The sequence below is a fragment of the Rutilus rutilus genome (assembly GCF_951802725.1).
Source record: "Rutilus rutilus genome assembly, chromosome: 2".
Taxonomy (NCBI): Eukaryota; Metazoa; Chordata; class Actinopteri; order Cypriniformes; family Leuciscidae; genus Rutilus; species Rutilus rutilus.
Window position 1 is genome coordinate 59784147 of NC_140210.1, and position 17304 is coordinate 59801450.

Here is a 17304-nt window from a genome sequence, read left to right on the forward strand (position 1 = left end):
TAATCTAAACTTGTTCTTGAGAAAAATATTGTTGAAAAATATCTTGTAGGGCAGGAAATATGGTAATAATTAGTATTTTGATCTGGCACCATATTATTGAGTTTTTATGTCGTTTTATGCTGGTGCTGTAAAAGGTTTAAGCATTTTTAGATGATTTAGTGTAGACAGACAATTTTTGGAAACCGCTAATGTGGACTGAGAGCATTTTGAAATGTAAATGCTATTTTTAAATTGTGGCTTTTTCTATTTAACCACTGTAGGAGGTACAGTGTATTTTGACTAAAATAGGATTACTTTATGAATGTTATAATTCAGTATCTCATATAATGTTACTCTGAGTTGACCCCATCTGGTTGAAGTTGGAGACTCAAGGCCTCTGGGGATGATGGACCTGTGACTTCACCTGGGAATGTGGCCAGAGCCGAAAGTGACAGTCTTTGACCTCACGGCCCAACTCCATGTGAAACAGATTCAATCTACATTATATCTTGGCAATCCTTTATCTACTTGAAATTTAGTTGTTGTTTTTTTAAAATTTGTGTATATTTACTTTTTTGTTATAAATACTACTTCAGTTTGGAATATCTAGGCTATGCTATGGACAAGGGAACCCTATGGTCAGTGAGTGTTTCTCCACAACGACCATATATTTCACAATATTTGACTTTATTTTGTCTTTTTATTGCCAATTATTTATCTATTTATTTTTTAAGGTGCTACTGCTGCCCCTTTAAAGAAAAAAACCCTAAACCCCAACTTATTGTGCTGTATTTACTCTCTTCTAGTCTTGTTGGCTGTAATCTCACTGGTCAGGATTGTGATATTGTGTCATCAGCTCTACAATCCTCAAACTGTGTCCTGAGAGAGCTGGATCAATGAGTAACAATGATGTTGATATTAACATAATGTTGATGTGTGTCTGAAGTTGGTCTGACTGTGTGTGTGTGTAGGTTGTCTGGCTGTATTGTGACAGAGGAAGGCTGTGGTTATGTGTCTTCAGCTCTGAGTTCAAACCCCTCACACCTGAGAGAGCTGGACCTGACGAACAATGACCTGCAGGATTCAGGAGTGAAGATTATTTCTGAAGGACTGAAGAGCCCACACTGTCAGCTGCAGATTCTGAGGTATTTGAGAACATATGAGAGATTATTTACAGTCTGCCGGTCATAATGTTGATGTGTGTTTGTAGATGGTCTGACTGTGTGTGTCTGTAGGTTGTCTCTCTGTATGGTGACAGAGGAAGGCTGTGGTTATGTGTCTTCAGCTCTGAGTTCAAACCCCTCACACCTGAGAGAGCTGGACCTGACAAACAATGACCTGCAGGATTCAGGAGTGAAGATTATTTCTGAAGAACTGAAGAGGCCAAACTGTAAGCTGCAGATTCTGAGGTATTTACGATTTATCACACCAACACAGAAAATATACAAAGGGACAGGTGCTAGCTGTTGGAGATTATGTGGGAAAAGGAAATCTAACCATTATCATATTTTGGGGAGTGTCAGAAATTAACGCAGTTTTGGCAAGGGATTGAAGGAAATTTGGAAGCTGTTTTTGAGGTGATGATTCATTTCAAGTGTGAATGTTTATATCTGGCTAATAGTTCTTTTGATGGGTGGAATAACATCGATAAGAAACTGATGTTAATTCTTGTGGCAGCCAGTAAAAAAGTAATTACAAAGAAATGACTAAAACCAGAGCCACTTACAGTTGATGATTGGATTGACTTATTACACTATATATATATATATATATATATATATATATATATATATATTAGTGCTGTCAATCGATTAAAAACTTTAAATAGATTAATCACACATTTTTTCTGTAATTAATCGCAATAAAAAAAGAAATGTTTTTGTACGTTTTTAATATATTTTATAATGTAATAATTTCACAGTTAATCAAATTAATGTTGAAACAACATAAAGACAGTATATTTTAAATACTTGTTTAATGGCATCTTTTTATGAATGAAGGCCAGTATTACTGATATTAATACAGCTACTGATTTTTTTTTTCACATTTATTAGGCTTCAAAAATATAACAGTTTTTTATTTAAGTGAACTTAAAACAATGCTAACATAAACCCATAATAAATGTCATATTTACTCGTAGGGATGGGCAATATGGCAAAAATATCACGATTTTTTTCAATTAAATTGTAATTGTAATCACGATTCATGATTTTATCACGATTCTTTTTTCTTTATGTTGGTTTTACTATTTTGTGATTGAGCATTACAGCCAAACTAATGTCTATATATTAAAAACAAAGCCTTAGGTAACAAAATATAAAATAAAAAAGAATGGCAGACTGGGGCGAAGATAAAAATATTTGTCATTATTTTCTTTGTTATTAAATAATAAAAATAAAAATTCAAATTGTCATAATTTACTCTCTCAAGTTGTTTTAAACTCGAATAAGTTTCTTTCTTCTGTTGAAAATAAAAGTTATTTGGAAGAATGTGGGTAACCAAACAGTTGATGGACCCCAGTGACTTCCATAGTATATTTTTCTCCTATGGAAGTCAATGGGGACCAGCTACTGTTTGGATAGCCATATTCTTCAAAGTATTAATATTAGAAAAATATTAGAAAACATTAGAAGGAAAGTAATACAGGTTTGGAACAACATTAGTGTGCGTAAATAATGAGATCATTTTATTTTTGGGTGAACTATCCCTTTAAGGACAAGCGGCAGCGTGTTTACTATTACTACTATCTCTTTAAGAGTTGCACGCGACGCGTCTATTATACACGCATTTGACAAGCAGATTTTCTCTCAATTTTCTCAAGTTTGCTTTCACTTTAGACATAACCGACTTTATGTAAACCTTGTGTGTATTTGACAGTATTAGCACAATAAGACTCGAAAGATAACTTAGTCCAGTATCCAGGACAGGCTTTTAGTGCATGTGAGCTTCACATGTAAGTTACGCGCTGAGAAACGCACACGTTAGAACAGCGCATCAGCACGCGAATTAAATGTTTAACCGACAAGGCATTAAAGCACATGCAAATTATGAACTTTTGTGAACTGCAGTGTCCCGTTCCGCTGCGTTAACATTTTATGTGAATATACGTCGCGTTGTTCAGTATGTTGGGAGTGGGACAGGGGCGCCAGAACTGCAACTGATAGAATGCGCGATACTACGATATATCTTCAAAAGCAGATCGTGGAGACATTTTAATCGTCCACTATCAAAAATCGTCATATCGCACACCCCTATTTACTCGTGCCCTTCAGTTTAACGTCTTAACAGTTAGGAAATATACAGAAATTTAATAAAGTTATCAAAGTTATATGCAGTCTGCACTGCATAAACTATAAATTAAATAGTTCATCCTTATTAAAGCTACAAAAGTTATTTAGTCAAGAGCTGTGAGTCATTTTCTCTGTTCCCTTTGTTCTTTAACTTTACTGACAGGAAGCTTTATTGGCTGCTGTCCCTTTAAGAGCAGACAGACACGCGGATCTCACCGTTTATATACTGTCTATGGATCTCACACGCGCCTTATTCTCTCACAAGCGTGAAATATTTTAACACGTTAAACCAGACAAAAATTAATCGCATGCGTTAATTAAAAAATTTATCGCATGCACTAATATATATATGTATATGTGTGTGTGTGTGTGTGTGTGTGTGTGTGATGGAAAAGCTAACCCAGATAGAATACATTTGTTCAATATGGAAAACTGTGTGTCTGTAGGTTGTCTGGCTGTATGGTGACAGAGGAAGGCTGTGGTTATGTGTCTTCAGCTCTGAGTTTAAACCCATCACACCTGAGAGAGCTGGATCTGAGCTTCAATCACCCAAGAGAATCAGGAGTCAAGCTACTCTCTGACAAACAGATGGATCCAAACTGCTCACTGCAGATACTCAAGTATGTGGGACAATAAGAGGCCCGGTTTACACCTGGTATTAAGATTTGCCTCAGGTGATCTGACCACAAGTCGGTTACTCTCATTCGGATGTAGAGCAATAAACTCTCATAGAATGTATTTATTACCAATATATTGAATAGGGCTGTTAAGCAGTTAAAAATTTTAATCAAATGAATTACATGGTGTGGCGATTAATTAATTTATTAATTACACGCACATCAAATTTGGCTGAGAAATTACCCCCAAAAGATAATTTAAAGTCATTGTGTAAAGCATCAAATAGATATTGCAAAAAGTAGCTTCAGAAAGAAATATTTGATTCAGCATAGAATTTATTACATGTAATGGCAATTTTGAGAAGTTAATATCAAACAGCATCAGAGGTGTAAGAAAACTTTCACGAGACAAAACTGTAATAAAGAGAAAAGGTTTATTTCAATGAGGTTTCCATTCACAAAAGCCGCAGCCACCCAGCTTTGAAACAGAATACCTAATAGACATAATAAAACATACAGATCTTATACAGTTTCTTGGCAAAAGAACTCCTCCTTCCAGGTTTCTTGTAAATTTCCAGAAAGATACCCCCTATCTCCAGCTAGTTCGGACTGGTTTCTACCCCCCTGGTGCAGGTCACACTGTTCTTTGTCCCTGAGACACCCAAAGGCCTTCATCTACGACCTAAATTGCCTCTCGCTTCCCTGTCCCTCCTCAGCTGCTAGAAAACCTCACAGAAACATATGATTAAACAGTTTGGAAACGAATGATAATAAGAAATGCTGAATTTTCCAAAACAATTCCTCCTCTTTATCATTCTCTGATAAACGTATTAAAAGGAAAATTTACCCTTGTCTTCTAATTTTCTTAAAATCATTACATCATTACATTTCAAGAACAGAATTGATTCAAGTCTTTACATCACAGTTATACTCTTCATGTCTGACTTTTATATACCTGATACTTTACTTGAACCTTCATTAAAATTTAGAATGAAAAAGCTTAGGCTGTTTTTTTCAGGATAGGCCCTCTATGTTATAGCAAGCAAGTAAAGGTTTATTCTGAAACCGGGCTAGATGAATAAGCACTGTTATTGCATCCCCGACACTTAGATCGGACCCTCAGTCACCCCAGTATAAACAAGAAATAGTATAGATCACATTAGTATGGAAAAAACATATCAATTCATAAAAAAAGATGCAAAGAAATAGTATACATAAAAATCCCTCATTTCAAACCCTTCCACTTGTACGTCACCTCGTAACTTGTTATGAAAATCCTCTAGACAGGAACGTAAACAGAGCCACTGATAAGCAGTTCTCTGTATTCACGGATGACCGCTGTTTTTAACCTTCTGAACATATCATCATTCTTACAATGGAAAAAGAAATAAAAATAATGAAAACAATAATAATAATAAAAACAGTGAATAGAACAGTCAATCATTGACATCAAACCCTAAACAATCAAAGTTTAGAAAATCCCTTTCCTGGTCCCAGGAAGGCAACAAAAAGAAAGAAAACACATTTAACTCATGTCTGTATACACGTCATCGCTGTCATAATCATCACATTGCTCTCCATCAGTTATTGGGTACAGAGTCAGTTTCACTGCTTGGACTGACGTGCTAACCGTCCCTGCCCTGATCATTCTCTGCACTAAGCTGGAAAGGCACTTCATAATGCATGGGAAACAAAACAGAATCAGTAATCCCATACCCACAATTGGCAAGACAGTTTGAATTATTCTATAAAACCACCCTGACCATGCAGACATCAGCCACACCACCCACTCACTATCAGTAGTTTTAGGCGGCTCTTTCACAGCTTTCCTCATGTGCTCAATGATATTGGTTATGTTTGTCACTGTAATCAGGAATATTAAAACATGATACCCCCAACATTTTACAAGCTCCACATTTCTTTGAAGTCAAAGCTTCAGAGCACAGCTGCTTACAGCGTTTGCTCTCCTCTTTTCACTGTTTGTTTCAGGACTCTTCACAAAAGTATAAGAATTTGTACTACATGTCATCAATTTCATTAAAACTGTGTTGAAACAGTATTCCTCTATCAAGTGGTTAGTCTACAGATTCAACTTAATGTTATCTATATTATTTCAGTCCCACTTATCTCTGCTGTTTCACAAAAAAACTAAACATCATATTACTCATCTCTCAATCCCTAAATCGCACAGGCTCAGTTAACAGCTTTTAGCGGACATTGAATGAGAGAGACTCTCAGGCATTTAGGACTGGCACACTGTACTCTCATAAACTTCTAAAATCAAACTTTATCTACCACTTAAACTTTTAACTCTAGCCCAGCAGTAAGGCATCTTTGCCAGAATTTACATCTATTTTTTTTAAACAACCATAATTTACATTTGTCTTTTGCCCACATCAGGGAATTTAGACATTACAAATTTCCTCTCAGATCGTGTCTCTGTCGCACTGGACGTCTCAGCCACAGCACACACCAGATTCAGATAAGCAAACTGTTTCAGCCAATCACAAGCTTATCTTTTGAAAGCAAAACATCAGCTCTTAGTTTTTTCATGGTCAACTATTCCTCCACGTTCAAAACACTAACATCAGGGAATTTAGACATTACAAATTTCCTCTCAGATCGTGTCTCTGTCGCACTGGACGTCTCAGCCACAGCACACACCAGATTCAGATAAGCAAACTGTTTCAGCCAATCACAAGCTTATCTTTTGAAAGCAAAACATCAGCTTTTTATTTCTTTCATTTCTCCCTTATTTACTTGCACGTTCTTTTCACATACTTTAGCACTGCGTTCACATTCTTAGTTCTTTCTCAGACGAAAACTTTGATATCGTCATTTAAACACTGATCTACTTTCAAACCCACATTAATACACGTCCCTTTCACGTTATCACTTTCTTTTCTGAGTGTCCATTTACAATTACAGGCTAAATGGCCCCGCTGACCATAATTAAAACTCTCTTTGCCTATAGTTTGATCATTGAGCTTTCAAACAGCTCCAACTTACTGCACACCCTTGAAGCAGTGTGTCCCAATCAGGAATGTAAACAGAGCCACTGATAAGCAGTTCTCTGTATTCTTTTACACCAGTGTGGATTCAATCACAACAGCCAAATCATAATCTTCATCATTATCATTGGCAGCACATACATTTTCATAAACTGCACAGAAAATCATTCAACATATTCTAAGGGGTTTTCACTAAACATTTTCTTTTTTTTAACTTCAACCACCTTGTTTGGCAGATACACAGAAGTTCCCACATTCATTAAAGCTGGATAACAGCCCCCTGACCAGTCCTTTTTCCAAACGGTGATATGATATTACCACAAACCCAAACTGCCGCCGGTGAACTTTGATACGGTTTATCGAATGGACACTTAAAGTTGATTTCTTCGTGGTTGGTTTTACTTCTGCAGTCTGACCACCCAGTTTTCAATTGTCTCGGTCTGACCTTTGCTTGTCCCCTCGTCTCTCATCCAGGCCAGCTCCTCTCCAGAGGCCCGTTCGATCTCGGGTGGCCCTGGCAGCACGATAGGTTTCGCCGTTGTTGTTGTTGTTTGTCGTCGGGGTTCCTCCTCCTGTTGCTCTCCTGATATGGGTGGAACTCTCCTGCAGTGATTGGCATTCACCCACGTAATCACCCGGTCTGGTTTTGTGCAGGAACGTCTCTGCTACTTTGCCCCTGGTATTTCTTTCACCTGCACAGAACTGTTAGATCACAAACACGACATCTCTTTGCAGTAATTCAACATTTCATTCTCACACACATCTGTTGATGGAAGCCTCCTTCTTTCCCCCGTTATACCCATGAATGGTGGTCTACCAAAGAGGATTTCAAATGGGCTCAAATTTGTTTTTGACTCTCTTTTTCATTCGTTCACCCACGAGAGTCCTGTTTCTTCACAGCATTTTGCCAATTTGTTCTTTACCGTCTGGTTTTCACGCTCAACAGCGCCCCCGCTGGCAGCGTCTTAGGCACAATGTGTTCCATCGTGACCACATATCCACGACTATATACCAAACAATATTTCTGTTTTCCGCACGGGGTTAGTTCAATGAAATCAATCATTAAATATTCAAATGGCCCGTCTGGGGCTGGCTGACTTGCCAGTGGTGTTTTAATGCCCCGTGCAATGTTATATGCGGTGCAAATCACAAATCTTTATCTTTTGCAAAAATTCTCAGCATATATTGTGAAACCTTTGGTAAACCACAATTCTCTCATTTGCATAATCATCCCCTCTTTTAATGCATGGTCCCACCAATGCATTAATTTAGCCTAATGTAAGAAAAAATGGCTGGGCAGACATGGCTGTCCACCAACAGATCTCCATACACCATCAACAAGGCTGCAGCCTGCCGTCTTCCATTTGTTTTTCTCAGCTCCTGTGGAAAAAGACTGCATGCTCTGTAAACAAGGAGAAATGTCATTGTTAAGGTTATTGTCAAGTTGTACGCAAGTGGCGCCAATGTTATCAGCTCCAGTTTGGGTTTGTTGCCGCTGCCTTCGCAGCCATATCAGCTCTGGCGTTGCCTGTTGATACGAAACTTTTATCATTAATATGCGCTGCGCATTTACAAATCACAATCTTGTCTGGCAGCATAATGGCCTCCAAAAGGTCAGATACTAACGTAGCGTTCAGTATTGGTCGTCCGTCTGACTTAAAAATTTTCTGTGCTTCCACAGAGCACCAAAGTCATGCGTGACCCCAAAAGCATAACGCGAGTCTGTGTAAATTGTTACACACTTGTCAGTCATCAGTTTACATGCTTCAGTCAAAGCGACTAGTTCAGCTGCCTGTGCAGAGTAATGACATGGTAATTTGCCAGATCTTACAGTTTCAAATTCAGTCGTCACCGCATAACCTACGTTATTCTGTCCTGTTTGTGGATTCTTCGACGCAGATCCATCCACAAAAAGGACATTGTCACAATTATCAAGCGGAACGTCCAAAAAATCTGGACGCGGTGTGCACACCTTTTAACAGTGACATTTGGCATGTCAAACTAAATTTTATGATACCTCAATCGAGCTGTAGACAAATGTGACGTTCTCTGCTCCTGCAAAATCAAAGACACCAAATGTGAGACCCCTAAAGTCAGATCAGCATAGCCTACAAACTCTCTTGAGGCCATTGAGGGCCAGTTCAGCTACCACCACCGCCCGGAGACAGTGTGGCAATCCCGCTGCCACGGGGTCGAGTTTTGTTGAAAATAGGCTACGTGTCTCATCGGTCACCATGCGTCTACAGGAGAACAGAAGTCATAAGGTCATGCTTTTCATCAACCATCTAAACAATGGATGGTCTACAACCAGAAGGCCTAACAATCGAGATATCTCATTGTGCTTTCATGTTATCAAATGCTGTCTCAGCTTCACTTGTCCAAACAAGTCTGTCACATGACTTCAACCCTTTCCCTGTTGTCAGGGCTCGTAAAGGCTGTTCTAAAATGGCATAATTGGGAATGAATGTACGACAGTAAGCACACATCCCCAAAAATGACAGCAACTGTTTTTTGTTACAGGCTTTGGGGCCTCTTTTATGCCCTGCACCCTTTTCTGTGACAGTGCTTTGCTGTTTGGTTTGATAACATGCCCCAGGAATGCCACTTCCTGTTTCACAAACTGCAGCTTTGAAAGGCTGACCTGGTGCCCCTCCCTTTCAAGATGCTTCAGGAGAGTCACAGTGTCAGCCCTGCAAATAGACTCACTTTCTGAACAGATCAAAAGGTCATCAACATAAGAAACGAGTTCGGTTAATTTCGGTTCTAACTTGTGAACCATCACAAGGCCTAATTACACCCTCTTTCAACAGAGCGTCAAACACTGGTTTTATGCCCTCTATTGCTTCACGTTTCAGGGAATACTGTGCCTTACATGGTCTGAAATCAGATTTTGGTGTGATTACAACTGGCTCACAACCTTTTATCAGCCCCACATCATATTTGTTTTTTTTCACACAAGTTTGGTGATATTTGTGCCAAAGAAATATCAATTTCTGAGGCAGAAATATCCCCCTCTCCCTGTCCTGTCACATTTTCCCAATAGCAGTCACATTTCTCTGAACCCCCAACCTCAAAGTCACATTTTGATTTAAATGCCCCCATACTCTGACTCTCTGCTGTGTGTGTGTCAACTCTCACCCAGTCTGTGGCCGATAGACACTCTCTCACAAAAAGGCCTGCATCTCTCCACTGCTGGCTTATGGCCTTGGAGACAGATATGTGGCAGGCAGTGTTCTCTGTCATTTAGATAACAAACTTTCTGACTGTCACACTGCAGCCAATGCGCACACACACTTTCTGTCCAGAAAATCTGGTCAAATTTCACACTTTCATTCTTCACAGAATTAAACCACATCTTTTCAAAGTCTGAATCTCGCTCTGTTACGACATGTGATGTACAATGCATTTTGTCATTTGTCATAAACTCTGTATTGACTGGGTCTGTACGATCTTTTGCCAATTTCAAAATCTTTTCTGCCCAATCAATATCTGTTACCTGCCAGACACAAGCCCACTTCGGCTCAAATTTAGAACAAGTAATTTGTGGTGCCTCCTCAATGCTAATTCCATAAGAATCAGCACAGAGGGACAAATTTAATTTACACTTTCCCGTAGAAAACATGGTAAATCACATGGTCGTAACGTGGACAGACTGATACCAGAATCGACCAAAAATTCAATAATTACCCCCTTGACTAATAACGGGTAAATTGGCATTTCAGGAAACCCTGTACCTTTGTACAATCTCATACATTCGTCATTCACAACACTGCTCAAAGTATCAGAAACTTTGCTCAAAGTTTCATCAGACACACAAAAAGATTTGCAAGCAGTTTTTTCATTGCAGGTAGCAGAAAGAAGATCAGTGTATGTGTTTGTGTGTGCGTCGTGTGTGTGTGTGTTAGTAAAAATATTTTCACTTCCCTTTGCTGTAGCCAGAGATTGGCCAGAACCGGACTCTTTCCGTCCCGCTCTCCAGCCCCCTCGGTTCAATCCGACTTCATGGTGGGACACGCGCTGCTCCAGTGTCCATCTTCTTGCACACTCTATATTTTGTACAGTCTCGGAGCGAGTGGGCATTTGTGGCACAAACATAACAGCTCCATTTTCCTCCAGCAGCTCTTCTCTGTCCTCTTCGGTTAGCAGGGTTTGAACGGGAAGATGCAGGTTTGTTGGGTTGTTTAGGTTGTCGTTGTTGCATAACCACCATTGTGAGGGGTTTTTTCTTCTCCTTTCTGTCCTCTTCAGCGTGAGTAGCGTGCCACAGCGTTGCACTCAAACGCCCGTGTAACTGTGCATGAAACTGCGCTGTTAGTCTGTGTGCCACTCGCTCTGCGGCCTCTGCCCCCTCTCGCGCTTCTCTTGCATCTGTCTCTGCCTGCGCTGCTCTTTGGGCTGCCTCTGCCAGTTCAATTTGTGCTCGTGCTTCTGCAAGTCGTGCTTCTTGGGCTGTTCTCGGGGCTGGTGGAAAGCGGTCCAGATCGAGCCTGAGGGCCGGTATCTCTGCTACTGGGTAGTGAGCTGTATTGTAGGCAGACGGCGGAGCCGTTGCCACCTCAGTCACATGTGGAAAAGCACATACATTCGGTTCATTAGTAGCATTCTGTTCCAGTGGAACTGTTTTTACACACACAACATTACATGCCAATTCTTTTTGTATTTGCTCTCGTTCTCGCCTTTCAGCCTCTTCTACCCAACACATTATAGTCGGTTCACAGTTCTTACACACATGTTTGACACACACACAGCAGCTACTCTGTTTTCCCTCGTTCTTTTCTACTGACTCTTTTACTACATTTAGTCTTATTTTACTCAAGGTCCCCGCTTCGGGAAAATCGTGATATTTGATCAGTTTCTGTATGTCAACCATACATTTACCACCATAATTATTTCTCATTTGACAGAAAATTGGTGTATAAAAATGATCTAATTTACTGTTAGATGACCCCATTTTTGGCTGAATTTCCCTTCTGGATTTCACTTTCGACACGTGTCTTGCAGTATCTGTCAAACGTCTTCAACAGACCCGATCTTATTTCACCCAAAATCGGTCGGGTTTCAGCAAATATGCTGTGCTTTTGTAATTATGTTTTACTCAAAATCTTCTGTTCACCTAATCAATCCGGCGTGGCTCTTCCGTCCACTCTTGCAAGACTTCTTCGGGTTACAGAGACTTCGAGCAAAACTAATTAACCAGCACCTGTGATTATCTGAATCACCAGTGGTACCCCTGTCCACTAACGAGCTAAGTGTGGCAGAAACCGGTCTGAATCTGTCAGATCAGTTTCTCCCTCAAAAATTGTGATTCCCTAAATCACCTCTCGCCCGTACCAAAAGGAAAAACTCAGCCAACATGGTTCACGTTCACACACAATTATCAAATCACACTTAACATCAATAAAACAGTTCTGCCGTTTCTTACCCAGAGATGCTTTCTCTTTTCTGTAATTGCCGCGGATTCTTTCTGATCCTGGTGGGAGTTCCTCCCCTGGTTCTGAACGCCGGAATTGGCTCTCTCTCCCTTAACCTGTTGAGTCACTATCTCAAACAGTCGGGGTATGAGACGGCTGCCTGATGCCGCCGGGATTGTACACTTCCGTCAAAATCCGTTCTTCAGGACCAGGAGAAGAAGATCCGCACAGGATCCCACTTCTGACACCAAGTTGTAATGGCAATTTTGAGAAGTTAATATCAAACAGCATCAGAGGTGTAAGAAAACTTTCACGAGACAAAACTGTAATAAAGAGAAAAGGTTTATTTCAATGAGGTTTCCATTCACAAAAGCCGCAGCCACCCAGCTTTGAAACAGAATACCTAATAGACATAATAAAACATACAGATCTTATACAGTTTCTTGGCAAAAGAACTCCTCCTTCCAGGTTTCTTGTAAATTTCCAGAAAGATACCCCCTATCTCCAGCTAGTTCGGACTGGTTTCTACCCCCCTGGTGCAGGTCACACTGTTCTTTGTCCCTGAGACACCCAAAGGCCTTCATCTACGACCTAAATTGCCTCTCGCTTCCCTGTCCCTCCTCAGCTGCTAGAAAACCTCACAGAAACATATGATTAAACAGTTTGGAAACGAATGATAATAAGAAATGCTGAATTTTCCAAAACATTACACATATATTTTTTGATCATGAGGTTGAGTAAATAATTACTGAATTTTAATTTTTGGATGAACTATACCTTTAATGTTCTAATACTGTACACCCAAAGCGCTTTACAATTATATCAGGGAATATCTCCTCAACCACCACCAGTGTGCAGCATCCACTGAGATGATGCTGTAAGCCCGTCTATTGGTCCAATGAGGGTTTCCAATAATACGGGGAAGGTTTCTCTGCGTATTACTTGTGTTTCCTTTTTCGCAACACAACAAGATTAAATGCAATATATTTTCTCACATTTATTGACTCGTTATTTTATCTGACTCCATAAATGAAAAAGATTTTAATGATGTCTGTGCCTCATTAAACGTGAACGAATATTTGATTATTATTTTAAACTCTGATTATATTTCACCCGCTTAGATCAGGAAACTATATCACTCTGAGGTACCTTATTCTCGCAAGGCCTCACGGCACAATTTCGCCAGTCCCGATCATCAGAACAGAGGTAATTGGCTAAATATCTGGGATTTGCCATATTCACAAGTGCACAATCAAAGATATGTAATATAGCCCCCTCTGGAACTTAATTCAATCGTTTTACTTTAGTAGAGGTCTTGACCACCATTAAAATACATTAGTCGATCAACTTTACTTTTCTTAAAATGGCTTTTGCTTAGCCAAGCTTGTAGCATTCCACGTACACTGATCTAAAGTAACATTAAATTAGAACAGAGGTAATTAGACGCACCCAAATATATCTTGATCAAACAGCATTTGCTAATTCTAGACGAAAATAACTCGTCTCTGCATCCAAGTACATGATGCCAGATATTAGCCGTCGCTAATCTGACGCAAAACTTGTGGAAATATACGAATCCGATAATCTACTTGGGAAAAACAATCTCAAGAGTCAGTCAGAATAAAATCAAACATTTACTATTTATTGACCAGGTAATGAAGCAATAATTCAAAATCCAAAAAACTAAAATAAAGAGTATTTTTACTTTTATTTCCTTATTTATTTAGTTTTGTGGACATGCCTGTACAGGTCATGCAGGGAATGAATGATTTAGAGATGGGCAATATGGCCAAATTCTTATATCACGGTTTATGTCCTTTAATATCACCCTAACTGTATATATAGGTTTACCATACATAGGCCTACTACTGTCATGACACACACATGAGAAAGACAGATCCAAGTGGAGTAATATTTATTGGGTAATCCACAATCGTATCCAGTCCAGGCAAGGGTCAAAACCATAAAAGCAATCCAAGAAACAAGAAACAAAACAAGAACAGGGAACAAACAGACCTCCGGAAGTGTGTTGACATAAACAAGGACTCCGTGACAAACACTGAAACAAACAGGAATATATACATACAGATACTGACAAGGTGACGGGAGACAGCTGTGTGCAATGAATCAATAAGTGACAGAACAGGATGATGGGAAATGTAGTCATGAAGTAATGGTGACAGTATGGGGAAGAGACCTCTAGTGGACACCCGGGATACACAAACCAGACACTGTGACATCTACTCTTTATTCTGGACATGGCCGTAAAACATCAGCCGGTCGGGATTTCTAAAATGGCTTGGCACACATGAACAGAAGCCGCTGATAGCAGACACTTTGACACGGAAGCACGTGAAATTAAGTACATTTAATCACATTTAATGTAAATGTGCTGGATGAGGCTGATAAGAGCTTGTGTTTATTGTCTATGAGACTCACACACCAGCTCAGAACGAGGAGAGAAACCAACGTACATTTTTACTTAAGTCTACGCAAGCATATTGATCAATGCGTTCGAAACGCGATTGCGAATTCAATGTGACAATTTAAATGCTTAAAAATATAACGCATATTCCAAAGATGCAGCTCTTAGATACTGATTAATCACACGATTTAGGTTAAATCATCAAGTGGAATTAACCAGGAATAAATCAAACAAAAGTTGCATCATGTACAAGCAGCAAGTGAGACACACATATCATGCCATGCATTGTAGATACGTACACAGAAGCTAACTGCATTTTTAATGTATCTTCCGAAAATAATGTTGACAGCAACAATAGGAACAAACTTTTCCATAAAGAGGTGATATTTCCGCTATAAATTGATTTCCAGGAGCTTTAAAAAAAAAAAAAACTTGTGGCACACCCACTCAAAACGGTGTGACGAGACTCTTATCTCACGAGAATGGACGAGACATGAGATTGGGTTCACAAGAATAAGACGAAACGAGATTTTTGCACAATATTTTATAGAAATCCTCAATGACAAAGTTCATGACTGGAAAAATAGTCTGCAGGTGCATTTTGAAATGTTTTAACTAATAATCTTCTAATGAATGTCATTTCAGTTCTACTTTGAGTATGAATTACCATATGCATTAAAAGACAACAATATACAAGCACTGTATGAGGTTTTGCCACAAACTCAACTGACTAGCTTTTCTCCTGTATGATTTCACATGAGTCTCTTCAGACCTTACTGTACATGAATTATGAGCTTCCAGAACTTCTGGTTGAGGCTGTGTGTGACGACCTGATTGAACTCCTTACCACAAATTGAACATATAAATAAAAACAGTATAAATAATACAAATAATACGTTTTCTCTTAGTCTTATTAAGTGCAAACAATAAGTGCAAGTGCATCCATAATAAAAGTACTGTAGCGCACAGAGTCTTTATAATTGTTGTGAAATTGCTGTTTTGAGGCGGTGAGTTCGGAAAAAGGCCGGGTAGAGAGAAACGAGCGAGTGAGTTAAGCTGGGGTGATTGTGTACAGTTGTTGCGTTCCAGACCAGTTAAAAGTTCAGAAACGGAGCCTCCCTTGTCTTACGTTCTTCAGACGTTACAGTACTCTCTCAATATTCAAAGAGAAAACAGAGGCCAGAGCCACAACTACACAGTCCAGAGACAGGTTTGATATTTTGAGACAGGCTGTTGTATGTATGCAGCCTAATTTGCGCGCATCAGGGAGCTTGTGTTTTACTTTCACTTTGGGATTCGCGATTGCACGTACTCCGTAGCGGCAGTGCTGAGCGCGCATTCTATAAGATAAGACATTTATCAGACGTTTTAGGCTCTGTTGCGCAACAAATCCTCCGCCATCATCACGCGATCAGTGAACTGTGGTTCGTGCTGCACTGTGCGACTGCAACTCGTGCTGGATGAGTAGAGCAGACGTTTACAATGGTGTTTATTTAGATAAAACAGTGGAGGCACGTATCTATGTGTGAATGTACTATTCTGTGCTCATTTCACCCTCACGCTCCGTCATGGCGAGACCACGAGACTGCTTTTCACTCGACGAGAAATCTCGTCACATTTTAGTCTCGCGAGTTCTCGTAGCTCGAGATGCAGAGGAGCCATGGATGCATTTACACTGCAATTACAATTGCATAAATAATGTTATGAGATTAATGTTTTAAATATAACATTTTTAATTTTGAAATATGTATAAAACAATTAACATGTACTGCGTTAGATTAAACTGAGAAGGGTCACAGCACTTGCATATTGTTGTCCTACTGTTAGTTTCACGGCTTCTGCTCTCATTTGTAAGTCGTTTTGGATAAAGCGTCTGTTAAATGAATAAATGTAAATGAAATGATGGAAACAATGAAATGATACGTTTAAATATTAAGATACCAGCAGACAAGCTAATCCAGCACAAATTACAGCATAAAAAGTATTTTCACCTCATAATTAAATACAAAATGAGGGTGAAAACTGCAAAAGGGTCAACCTTTTTAAAAAGTTCTTTAGAAATAGGCCTAAATAAAACAATTAAATGTAAAATAATATAAAATGTGTTCTGTTTTTCATTCGATTGCTTCCTGTATAGGCACCATTGCGCACAATATGTTTTTTCTTCAAAATGATGTGAAAATCACCCTGCCTAATCATTCACATAACACAATACATTGATTTGAATTTTGCAAAGCACTTTCTGTTTGGACAGGCAATATTCAAGTGGGTGTCAACGATCATGCATATTTAGGTTGGTTCACACCTGAGGAGACAATGGGGCCTGCATACTTAATTACCCATTCATTCAGGTGAGTCACTGAGCCACAAGAATGCAAGAGCAACAGTTGGAAGCATCTCAATTCTTTTTTATTTTTCCACATATTGTGCTTGCAAATTGGCCTATAATATCCAAGGAAAACATGTCTAGTAATTGTGCAGTTAATTCTCATACTGTATTTTCAGTTTTGGAATATTACACTGTAAAAAATTTGTAACACTCCCAAATCAAAAATTTCAATTGACCGATAA

General features: G+C 39.2%; 2 protein-coding genes across 2 annotated transcripts in view; both read left to right on the forward strand.

The window, feature by feature from the left end:
- The window catches only part of LOC311286239 (NACHT, LRR and PYD domains-containing protein 1 homolog), an 88182-nt gene that overhangs the window by 17089 nt on the left and 53789 nt on the right, over window positions 1–17304 (forward strand). The window lies entirely within an intron of this gene.
- The window catches only part of LOC311286540 (neoverrucotoxin subunit beta-like), a gene marked incomplete at its 5' end in the record, with an annotated part of 30740 nt that overhangs the window by 989 nt on the left and 12447 nt on the right, over window positions 1–17304 (forward strand). Inside the window, 2 exons of the mRNA XM_084402745.1 lie at window positions 951–1124; window positions 3716–3889. Coding sequence (XP_084258871.1) covers window positions 951–1124; window positions 3716–3889 — 348 coding nt within the window. The remainder of the gene's footprint in view (window positions 1–950; window positions 1125–3715; window positions 3890–17304) is intronic.